This window comes from Cydia fagiglandana, chromosome 11 (genome assembly GCF_963556715.1).
Source record: "Cydia fagiglandana chromosome 11, ilCydFagi1.1, whole genome shotgun sequence".
In the NCBI taxonomy this organism is placed as follows: domain Eukaryota; kingdom Metazoa; phylum Arthropoda; class Insecta; order Lepidoptera; family Tortricidae; genus Cydia; species Cydia fagiglandana.
In genome coordinates, this window is record NC_085942.1 from 10,961,346 (window position 1) to 10,973,260 (window position 11,915).

The 11,915-nt window shown below is 37.2% G+C and overlaps 1 protein-coding gene and 1 long non-coding RNA gene across 3 annotated transcripts; both read right to left on the minus strand.

Annotated features, from left to right (window-relative positions):
• Positions 1-201: 201 nt before the first annotated feature.
• Positions 202-1,106, minus strand: LOC134668665 (vitelline membrane protein Vm26Ab-like). The gene is made up of 2 exons (XM_063526107.1): positions 1,095-1,106; positions 202-547 (listed from the first exon to the last, which is right to left on the minus strand). Exons 1-2 carry the CDS (start codon positions 1,104-1,106, stop codon positions 248-250), a joined length of 312 nt encoding a protein of 103 aa, XP_063382177.1. The 3' UTR covers positions 202-247.
• A 6,345-nt stretch (positions 1,107-7,451) lies between these two features.
• On the minus strand, positions 7,452-8,431 carry LOC134668544 (uncharacterized). Of its 2 annotated transcripts, XR_010098796.1 has the most exons (4): positions 8,282-8,431; positions 8,116-8,167; positions 7,618-7,721; positions 7,452-7,503 (listed from the first exon to the last, which is right to left on the minus strand). It is a non-coding gene; the product is annotated as an uncharacterized LOC134668544 (long non-coding RNA). The 2 variants fall into 2 exon arrangements; XR_010098797.1 differs by lacking the exon at positions 8,282-8,431 and having other exon boundaries at positions 8,116-8,178.
• Positions 8,432-11,915: the final 3,484 nt, after the last annotated feature.

Sequence of the window (11,915 nt, forward strand, 5' to 3'; positions counted from 1 at the left end):
GTTATTGAAAGCTGGCCAGTAATTTAAATCTTATACTAAAATAAATTCTGTTTATAGGTGAATAGAATTCATTCCTTGTTTAGGGCGGCCAGTTACTGGCGAATAAACCTATCTTATTTTGGTTTTACTTCAAACTCTTCGAAGGAAAAGTAAATTTAAATAGGTAAATTAAATACAACTTGGTGGTAACGGTTCATTTATTGTTTGACTGTTCATTATCACACTTATTTAAATTAAATGGTAGGCATCAACGGCGGAGGTAATACGAGTAAGGGGCGGCATAACCGTAAGCCGAGTACGCCGAAAGAGGAGCGGTGTACGCATTACTGTACGCGGAGTACGCTAAAGGAGAGTAGCCTGCAACGGGCGCAGTGTAGGCTGCAGCAGTGTAGGCCGGGGCAGTGAACGCTGCAGCAGTGTAGGCGGGTGCTACAGGCGCAGAGTACGCAGCAGCGACAGGGCCGGGGAATGCAGTGTACGCGGCGGCGACGGGGGCTAGTACACTGGGCTTAGCAGCGGCGACGGCCAGGAAACAGGCGGCGATCAACTACAAATAATTGTACAAATATAAAGAATTGATAAAAGAAAATATTACATTTTTATTAAAGAAAAGATTAGTAGGTTAGTTTGAGTAGGTACCTGCCGGCCTAGCCAAGGTTACAATCGCTATCGCTTCGACAACGAAAAGTATAATGTCTCTCTATCACTCATCCATATTAGTGCGACAGTGACAGTTGCGTTTCGATCGCTATGGAGCGTAAGCGATCGGCATCTTGGCTACGCGGCCTGACTAGAAACTTCAAATTCTTCTTCTAAAGGGGTTGAGAGGGATAACATTGAAAGCATTTTTTCTAGGGGCTTGAAACTCGTTGTGACAGACAAATGTCATGAATTATAATACTTATAATCAACAAATTTTAATGATGAACCCTACAGCTATCTTTTGCTGTACATTGTAGTATGTTGTTAGTAGCCAATAGTTCTGAATTTAGCATACGCCTAAGAACACCAAAACATAGAAAACAAGAACTGTTTTTATGCATTCGTGACTAAGATAACTAGCAAATTATCAGCACATACGTATTTCAACTTACCAGCTTAAACATTTTGGTATTTTAAAATGTATATTAAAACAAATTGAGCAAGTATCGACGACTGAAGACGTGAGTGTGATGAGCTAATGTTTGGGTGGCGTGCCATTTTATAGGTTTACTTTTGTATCAGCTGGTATGGAGAAATAGCCTCGGAGAACCTGGTTGGAATAACAATTTGCGGCTTCTGTCCAAATTCGGCCAACTCGGAGTTGCCGGCGGTGGGGTGAAACTAATTACAATAGCCGTGTCTAATTAAAAGTTTTGCGTGGTATCTTCATTATATTATGGCGAATAGTCTGGTAACTATATATAAAGAAATGTCTAGGATGTGTAAAATAGTTTTAGTTGCATATTCGTAGAAGTCGTATGTCTGACTTCTACTTGAATTACAAGGGTATCGTATAAAATTATAAAAAAAATTTAGTAAATAATATAACATAATAATAAACTAGACTATATGTATGAATAAATTTCAAATATAAATGTTTAGGTATTTTATATCAACTGTGTATAGCGTTGTTTTAAAAAAAAGAACCAGTCTGCTAAGAATCTTTCCATAAAAGAATTCTTGTGGCTTCCTGTAGCTTGACCCATTGTCGAAAGCAATTACCTACAGGTTTATTTCATTCATCAACCAAAGCTAGAATAACAAAGTTCATCCAACTGATGTATATGTTTAGGGTTTGCAATCCGGATCCGAAATGTATGAAATTATCCGGATCTGGATCCGGATCCGCGGATCTACCCATACATTTCGGATCCGTCGTGCAAACCCTATATATGTTTATGATCAAATTATAAGTCAAGCCAAACGTCTATAGAATTACTAAAATTAAAACGGATTTCTTAAAATTATAATAATCCAGCTTTTTACCTACTCTAAAGTAATATCCCAATTAGTATACATAATTACTAGGTATTTCTTATGTTCTTATGTTTCCACGAACGTTGATAGAGAAGTTGAAGCCAGATACACTATGTACTAGAGCGACTTGCTATCCCGGCTACCAAATTTGTTGCAATTACCTATATCTAACAGTGTTCGAGCCGATTTAGTTAGATGTCCTAATTTCCTAAGAGATGCCGCTGTTACAAACGCAAACTAGGTAACAGTAGTTCATCATAGTATGTACATATATAATGTCGAATATGTGAATAAAGGATTGGTATATTGGTACTTGGGCAAACAAACAGAATCCAAAAAAATGTGGATTTCGCAAAAGTGGGCTTGGGCTCTAATTGGTTAAGATTAATCTAAGTATATAAATCTTTCCGGCGTTGTTCCGGATTTTTACCGGAGCTAATGGGAACCGTGGGTCCGTTTGACATCTATTTGAAAAAAATTGGCACTAGTTTGTACGAAAGAGACTATCATTTGACCTCAGAACCCAGAGGGGAAACTGGGCTATAATCGCGAAAATCGAGGTTCGCAAATTGCGGGGATTTTTCTCTGTCACTAATTACGCTTTCATTGGAGTAAAAAAGAAAGATCCCCGCAATTTGCGAATTTCGGTTTTCTCGGTACCCGCTCTGGCTTTATTGGAATTAGATGGTCTTCACGCGATGTTTTTGTCCACTGAATGACAACTGGTAAATATCAATAAATATATCGTACATAAGTTCCGAAAAAGTTCACGACCTCCGGATTGAAAGTCCTACGCTCTCGCCGCGCCGTCAGGCTATCAAATATTTATATACCGGATAGCCCAAAAATAAGTTGTGACATTTCTACTGCTGCCTTTTGTTGATAATTTTCACAATTCATTTTTTATGACAAAAAAATTACCTTTAAAAATCTTAATATTATTTGCAAAAATATTTTTGGACCACCGCGGTGTCATGTAATCAAAAAAGAGTGCGAAGAACGTCTATTTTGCTTTTTGAAGAACTTACAATAGAGATGAATAATACAACTCACCAGGTTTTTAGAAGTGCATTATTAGTATTAAATAATATACCTATACAAGATAGCTATATATTTTCAATAAAAGTTTTTTCTTGTTCCGTTTTATTTAATACCGCTGCAAAACGACTTATAAATGCCTATACAGTTCCTGCGTATTAAGAAAAATTAATTAAAAACTAGACATCAACATTTCATTAAGCTTTATCACCTCGATTATGATTAAAGATCACGGGTAGTTATGCCTAATCGCCTGTGCAGTATGGCGCTCGATATAAACAAATGAAGGGCGTTTTGTTGGTCACTCCGTCCAGGATGCTGCTTCAAAATGTAAGTTAGAAACTTCTTAAGTTTGAGGACAAGAATCTATTCTTTGGTGATTTTATTATTTGCTTTAATTATTTAAATTCCTTTGATAAATGCTGCACAAAAACTGTTAAGGTCAACCGGGGTAAATGCGTCTCTTGTGGTAAATGCGACTTTTGAAGATATCTTTCAAACCCAACATATTACAACTATTGTAGGCGTCTACACCAAAATTTCAGTGACGACACTACGAACAGGGAGGGTTGCAATAGTTCTAAAATCTTCCGTTTAGACGAAAAGTTTAAAAGACGCATTTACCTCAAGAGACGCATTTACCCCGGTTGACCTTATTCGTAATTAGCAGAGGCTAGTAAATGAAAACCTCCATACTACATACGTGCCTTCTCATATTGTACTTTACTTAGAGCTATTTAAAATTTTTGTTGTTTGCGCGAATATTGCCTGACTTATTTCCAACTTCGAAACTCATTAGTCTTGTGAACCATAATAGCAAGGAACTCACTACATATCTTGACTAATTTAAGTATGTACACTCTAGGACGAGTAAATAATTAGGTTCCGGTGTTTTTTTTAATAATTTAACTATATCCTAATGCCATTTGCGTGGCCTCCATTACAACCGTTAATATTAAGTGACGCATGATGAATACAATGTTAAAGCCTAATTTCAAAAACTGCAAATGCTCGTAAAATTCGAGGACTTAAAAATAATAACTCATTACAAAGGCTTAGCAGGTAGCAAGGCGCTGCGCTGTAGGTTACTGCTACTCATTTACATTTTAAATGTGTAACATAACATAACAAACGTGCATACCTACTCAGATACCTTCATATCCATATATTATGTAATATGATTCATTGTTTTTATGACTACTGACATACTATATCAGAATAGGAGAACAAAATTTTCAACGCTAATAGTTAAAAAATAGGTTACAAAAAATTGCAAGTGGAAATCCGTGGTCTCTACTGCCTACCCCTCCGGGAAATAGGCGTGAATATATGTGATGTGTGATAAAAAATGAACTTGGAAAAAAAATATCCATATCCAAGCCGAACCTGTGTATAACTTGCTCCATAGATAAACAATGAGCCACTTTCAGTGTTTGAGAAATGGGCTACTTTAATGGGTCCAACTCGCTCCACTGCTGTGGCTATTTAAATCTATTTACCTACAGAGTAAGTGCAAATGTGAAGTACTAAACCTAGTTAACCTAACGGCTCAATTCGGGAAATGATTTAGAGACTCACTAGATATGAAATAGTAAAGATAACTGACATTCCACAGCAAAAGGTACCTTATGGCGGCTGGCGCTTACGTCGCATAGCGCCGCAATAATATTGGGGCGGCGTTAATAATAGCGTAAACCGCCATAAAGTACCTTTAGCCGTGGGACGTCACATATCTTTACTAAATATATCGTATCTAGTTAAGAGCCAACATGAGTGGTCATTTCTCCATACAAACGTACTCGACTGTTTCCTCCGTGGGTTTTGAAGCTAGAGCAATTATTTTTTCAACACAGATTAATATTGTCAATATCTGTGTCGGACCGTTTAGCTTTTTTGATATTTTTGTTTTTTAAGGCACTAGAGCCCTTCAACAATGGCCACAATGGCCTAATTGACTATGCCGCAATGAGAGGCGTGGTATTCAAAACTGATATCAATTAGCCAAAAAGCAAACCTGTCCGACACAGATAATTTCATAGTCATATATATTTCCAAATTTGGTTACGATCGGGAGGAGGAAACAGTCGAGTACGAAACCTCGATTTTTGAGATTTTTACGCAGGATTTTTCCCCTTGTCCTTATCGCACTAGTTTTAGGAGCCGGTTCCGTTAGCGAGACGGGTATATTTACCTAAATCATTTAAATCTCATCTCCGTCTTCCATCTTTCGTCTTAATCTCTGATTCATTTCCCGAATCACGCCGTAACTCTCGTGGAGGCGCGCAAGTTGCATGAACATATGTACGTGCACGTTCGGTTCAGCGTGCACATTGCAATAAATAGAGCTCATACTTAATTGAACTTTAAGGGTTGCTTGTTGCTGTTCACGTGTACAGCCACCTGCAATAATATGTTACACAACAAAGACCGCAAAAATATCTGACACGATCTTATTTATAGCGCCTGTCACATATTTTTGCGGCCTTCGAAGAGTATCTTCTGATTATCTCGAAATCCGAATAGGCCTGTATTATTGTTTTTAAGATTAAAGAGAACTTCATAGTAATTGCTTAAATAACTTGTTGTTCTTAAACTATTTTATACTTGTATTTACGTATTACTAATGTTAATGTAGTTTTTATCTCGTTTTCGAGTACATACCTACCCAAACAATTGGGTACACTACACAATTCCGAAATATTTTATGCCGAATTTTAGAATATCGAATTTTATTATTCCGATTTTTAAATGCTCGATCCATCATAATTCCGAATGTCGTAATTACCGAACTATGAAAATCACGAAGTTTTATATTTCCGAATAGCAAAACCGCCGATTATTTAAAATTCCGAACCACACAATTCCGAATATTACAATTCCGATAGTGAAAAATACCGAATTTAACATTTACGATTGTTGAAATCACGAATTCCGAATTGTAATTATTCCGAAATTTTGAATTCCGATTTGACGTGATTCCGATTTTTTAAATTCCGAATAACGAAATTTCGAATTTGTTCATAATAAATAATGGTACCTACGTCGTTAAAGTAAGCAGAAATGCCTTTTAAAATTTCCTTTTTTACATAATATTATAAGAGTTACTCACAAACACAATTTTTCAACATAATTATGTATTATGTATGTTTCTACATAATTGTTTATGTAGTTAATTCTGTTTCTAAAAACACTTCTTTTCTGTGGGGGGTTACAGTTCTAACCTTTTTTTTTTAATGGGGAATGCGTCTACGCATACCGCCGGGCCTGGGAGAAACCCGGACGATTATGTGGGACTCAGGGCTGTAAAGAGGCCCCACTACCCAGAGATGGGCAAATTTCATTCGAATGACGAATGACGAATAAAAATAACAAAATTTATCGCGAATGACGAATAAAAATGTCGGATGATTATTCTTATTCGAATAAATTATTCGCCGAATAATTTATCCGCGAATAATTTATTCGTCGAATGAATTGCCACGAATAATTTGTTTATTGAAATACCTTAGTAACTTTTCACGGTTTAGAAATATTTGGCAAGTGTGATGTGCAATTCAACAGCCTGCAACTACTTAAATAGTTACTGATACGCTTTAAGATTCGCTCTGAAGCAAACAACTGCTAAGAAAATTTGGTTTTCTCACTCTTTTATTATATAGCTATCTCTTTCTAGGTCAGACTAGAAAGTTACTAACTTTGTGTGTGAGTAATTCATTGTTCACGCTAATCCTTTGTTTATTATACTACCTGGGCTTATCCTTTAACCCTTAACAATCTTTAACTTCAGAACAAACAAACAGTAAAAACAAGTCATATGAAACGTGTTATTATTCGTGTTGTTTATTTGAATAAAATAAGACAAAAAACATAAATACTTTTCGTGGATTTATTCGAATGAAATAACGAATAAATCATTCGTCATTTGAAAAGTGGTCGAATGATTCATCCGCGGATGAATTATTCGCGAATGAATTATCCGCGAATAAATCATCCGTGGATGAATCATTCGCGAATAAAAAAATCTTGAATTATTGTTTATTCGAATGATTATTCAGATAAAAGTTTATTCGAATGATGCCCAACTCTGCCACTACCCACTAAATCCCATGGTGTCCTCTCGCCGCTATGGGTGCGGGGTTAAGGGGAAGCTCGCGCAATGCGTCTGCGACCCCGCAGCGGCTATCCTGACTGGGATCCATACCCCTATTTTTTTTAGTGATCTTCCACTAACCTAACCCGCTTTTCTAGTAGCGGTTAGTTTCTGTAAAGGTCGCAGTTCTAACATAACCCAACCCATTTTTCTAGTAGCAGCTGGTTCCTGTAAAGGTCACAGTTCTAACCTAACCTTACCCACTTTTCTAGCAATAGTTGGTTTCTGTTAAGGTCGCAGTTCTAACCTAACCTAACCCATTTTTCTAGTAGCAGTTGGCTTCCGTGAAGGTCGCAGTTCTAACCTAACCTAACCCACTTTTCTAGTAGCAGTTGGTTTCTGTGAAGGTCGCAGTTCTAACCTAACCTAACCCACTTTTCCAGTAGCAGTTGGTTTCTGTAAAGGTCGCAGTTCTAAACTTACCCATTTTTCTAGTAGCAGTTGGTTTCTGTAAAGGTCGCAGTTCTGACCTAACCTAACCGATTTTTCTAGTAGCAGTTGGTTTCTGTGAAGGTCGCAGTTCTAACCTAACCCACTTTTCTAGCAACAGTTGGTTTCTGTAAAGGTCGCAGTTCTAACCTAACCTAACCCACTTTTCCAGTAGCAGTTGGTTTCTGTAAAGGTCGCAGTTCTAAACTCACCCATTTTTCTAGTAGCAGTTGGTTTCTGTAAAGGTCGCAGTTCTAACCTAACCTAACCCACTTTTCCAGTAGCAGATGGTTTCTGTAAAGATCGCAGTTCTAAACTTACCCATTTTTCTATTAGCAGTTGGTTTCTGTAAAGGTCGCAGTTCTAACCCAACCTAAACCAATTTTCTAGTAGCAGCTGGTTCCTGTAAAGGTCACAGTTCTAACCTAACCTTACCCACTTTTCTAGCAATAGTTGGTTTCTGTAAAGGTCGCAGTTCTAACCTAACCTAACCCATTTTTCTAGTAGCAGTTGGCTTCCGTGAAGGTCGCAGTTCTAACCTAACCTAACCCACTTTTCTAGTAGCAGTTGGTTTCTGTGAAGGTCGCAGTTCTAACCTAACCTAACCCACTTTTCCAGTAGCAGTTGGTTTCTGTAAAGGTCGCAGTTCTAAACTTACCCATTTTTCTAGTAGCAGTTGGTTTCTGTAAAGGTCGCAGTTCTGACCTAACCTAACCGATTTTTCTAGTAGCAGTTGGTTTCTGTGAAGGTCGCAGTTCTAACCTAACCCACTTTTCTAGCAACAGTTGGTTTCTGTAAAGGTCGCAGTTCTAACCTAACCTAACCCACTTTTCCAGTAGCAGTTGGTTTCTGTAAAGGTCGCAGTTCTAAACTTACCCATTTTTCTTGTAGCAGTTGGTTTCTGTAAAGGTCGCAGTTCTAACCTAACCTAACCCACTTTTCCAGTAGCAGATGGTTTCTGTAAAGATCGCAGTTCTAAACTTACCCATTTTTCTATTAGCAGTTGGTTTCTGTAAAGGTCGCAGTTCTAACCTAACCTAAACCAATTTTCCAGTAGCAGTTGGTTTCTGTAAAGGTCGCGGTTCTAACCTAACCTAACCCACTTTTCTAGCAACTGTTCGTTTTCTTGGGGGTTGCAGTTCTAACCTAACCTAACCCACTTTTCTGGCAACAGTTTGATTTCGTCGGGTTGCAGTTCTAACCTAACCTGAGCCACTTATCTCGCAACAGTTGCTCCGCAACTGCTCCGGCGCTGCGGGATAAGCAGCCTCTTGGCCCTTGCGTAGCAAAGCGCAGGCACTAATGCTCGCCTCAGCCGCTTCGGTTGCTCTGCTTTGCTACATCGGGCGTGCTTCCCCTCCGTGCCTCTGGCTTTTTAAATACACTCTAGGGGTAGGACAGACAAGACGACGTGGATAGTGGGGTGCTCCGATTCGATTTTGGTTAGTGAGACTTAAAAAAAGTGCGTTTAAATCTTATTTTGAAAATCACGAATTTCATTATTCCGAATTCACAAAAGATCGAATTTCTGAATACCGAATTACTTTATTTCCGATCGGTCAATGATTTTTCGGAATAGACAAATTCGGGAAAAATATTTTCGGATTTTTTCTAATTCGGAATTTTAAGCTTTCGTCCATATGAAAATCGGATTTTAAGTTTTCGGAAATAACACAGTCGTGATTTTGTTCTTTCGTGGTTTTCAAAGTCGTAATTTCGATATTTCGGTCATGTAAAAAATCGGGATTATGAAAATCGAGGTTATGAAAGTCGGAAAAACGTATTTCGGAATATTTGGGTGTTCCCCAAACAATTATACCTTCAGCTAGTAAGAACTGTAAGAAGAGGGATTTGACACAAATATATACTATTTTTAGGAATGTCTAAATCGCTATTTTCTTAAATTTGTGTCAGTTTATTCTTTCTAATTTTGTGTAGGTATCACTTTTTAGACATCAAGTGGCGAAGTATAATATATAAAATACATCTCAAAGTAGGTGCACTTTAATTATTTGATCGTATGACAAAAAGCTGGTCGCTCACATAATATTGGTGGAAGTATACGTAATTAATTGATTATTGAGTAAGATTTTAAGATCTAATAGTTTTTTCACACACACATCACATTTACATCAGGTCAATACAGGCATCAGGGTTGCGTTCACACCAGGGTAGAGCCCACCACTACCACCACCACCAGGTAAACCAGGTACACCAGGGAAACTCCTGCATATTTTTTCTTGGGGCAGTCGTAGATGATGTGTAGGTGCAATATATTGAATTTACAATAAGAATAAGAATAATTTATTAAGAAAACATTATTGCTAACCTTACAACGCAGCAACAACAACACAACAACAACGAAAACACATGTTAACAATGTTTAACTGGCGTTACCTTTCCAGTGGTTCCTGTTGTTCCTGTTAGTCGCAGTGTTCGAGGCGAGCTGGTCAAGCGCGCTGGCTCAAGTGCGCACGCGACCTGTTGTCATGACAAGGCGCCTACTCAGGAAACGCCCGATCATCATACGATTAACCAACTAAGTGTATTCCGACCCTTCGAGCTATGTAGTTCAATATTTAAACATTTTAAGCTGAATTTGTGCCTGAAATGAAAATTAAATTGTAATTGATCTCTTTTTTAGTTTTCTTGTGATAAACGCCCGATTTATGGTAATTAGAACCTATAAGTAGTTAGTTTTTTTAGCATTAGAAATAAGGTAAACAATCTTGATGTATCTTTTAATTGATAAACACATTTTAAAAATAAGTTACGGCAAATATGTAACAATTATGAATGTAATACGATCATTTATATTCTTCTGCTTTCATAAGTAATTGTTTTTGATTTTTATAAAGCGTTTTTCAATTAAAAGACATGTTAAGATCGCTTACCTTCTTGCAAGTTCTTTCTAATGCTAAAAAAACGAACTATATACAGCTACCACCAGTTAGGCACTGACACAAACGCTAGTGTGAACGTAACTTACTTTATCTCGCTCTTACTTGCATATTAGTGCGAGCGAGGTGTATCATGAAGTAAATTACGTAGACTTTAGCGTATATGTCAATTTTAACACTGTACAGCTTGAAATATAAAAGAAAAAATATTAATAGTAACAATATGCTTACGTACAGACAAACAATGTTCTCGAATTACCTCTAATTAAATAATTACATGATTGTTTTTACAAGAGGGGCTTAAATCCATGCGAAACTTGCGATCAAAGATCTAGCAGGTTTTATTTTTAACCGACTTCAATTTCATAGAAGGAGGAGGAGGAGGGATTTCTGTATTCGGTTGTGGCTATTTTTTTTATGTACGTTCACATATTACTCTGATATTCATAGTCCGATTTGAGTAATTCTTTTTTTGTTTGAAATGAGCTACTTCCAAGTTGGTCCAATATTAATTTGGTTCTGTTCTGATGATGGGATCCATGAGGAATTGAGGGAACTCCTCAATTTTTAAAGGCACATGTATGGTGATTTGGGTGTTTTCTTAAGCAACTCGAGCCTTTTCTCCCGAAAACCGCCAATTTGATAAAGTCGACCTGATGATGATGATTGTTTTGATGATAATGATGATGATTTTTTTAAATGTAGTATGTTCAGCGATTACTCCGGCACCTGTGATCCGATTTGAGTAATTTTTTTGTTTGGAAGGAGTTACCTCCAAGGTGTTTCCGTATTATTTTTGGTTCTGGTCTGATGATGGAATCCATGAGGAATTGAGGGAACTCCTCAAGTTTTAAAGGCACGTGTAATGATTTCGGTGTTTTCTAAAGTAACTCGAGCATTTGCTTCGGAAAACCATCAATTTGATGTAACCGAATCGGAATGGAATGTAGTGCGACTTTCAACTCCCTTAGAAGATTCTCAAGTAGATACACTATTAAAAAATAAAAATTCGCTCCCGAAGCAAATTTTCAACCGTTTCGTCACCGTAAATTGGGGATGACCCGTAAAGCGCCCTACTGTCACACGTGTGCTGGTAACTAGTATAGGAGTTCCATACTACGGTAATTTTGGGGCGCTCTATGGGTTAATACAAAATTTAAATGAAAGGCATTTTAACCCTTAGGAATTTATAAAAACGCTGAAATCACTTTCTTTTTTTTTTAATAATTCACGCCATACAAACTTTCAATCCCCTTATCACCACTTTTTAAAAAACAAAATTTGCTCCCGATGCAAATTTTCAACCGTTTCTTCACCATCAATTGGGGAAAGGCATTTTAACTCCCTTAACGTTTTTAGAAATGTATTCCACATCCCTAAAAACGCTGAAATCACTTTATTTTTTCTTAAATAGAATAATTCGCTCCATACCCTTTCAA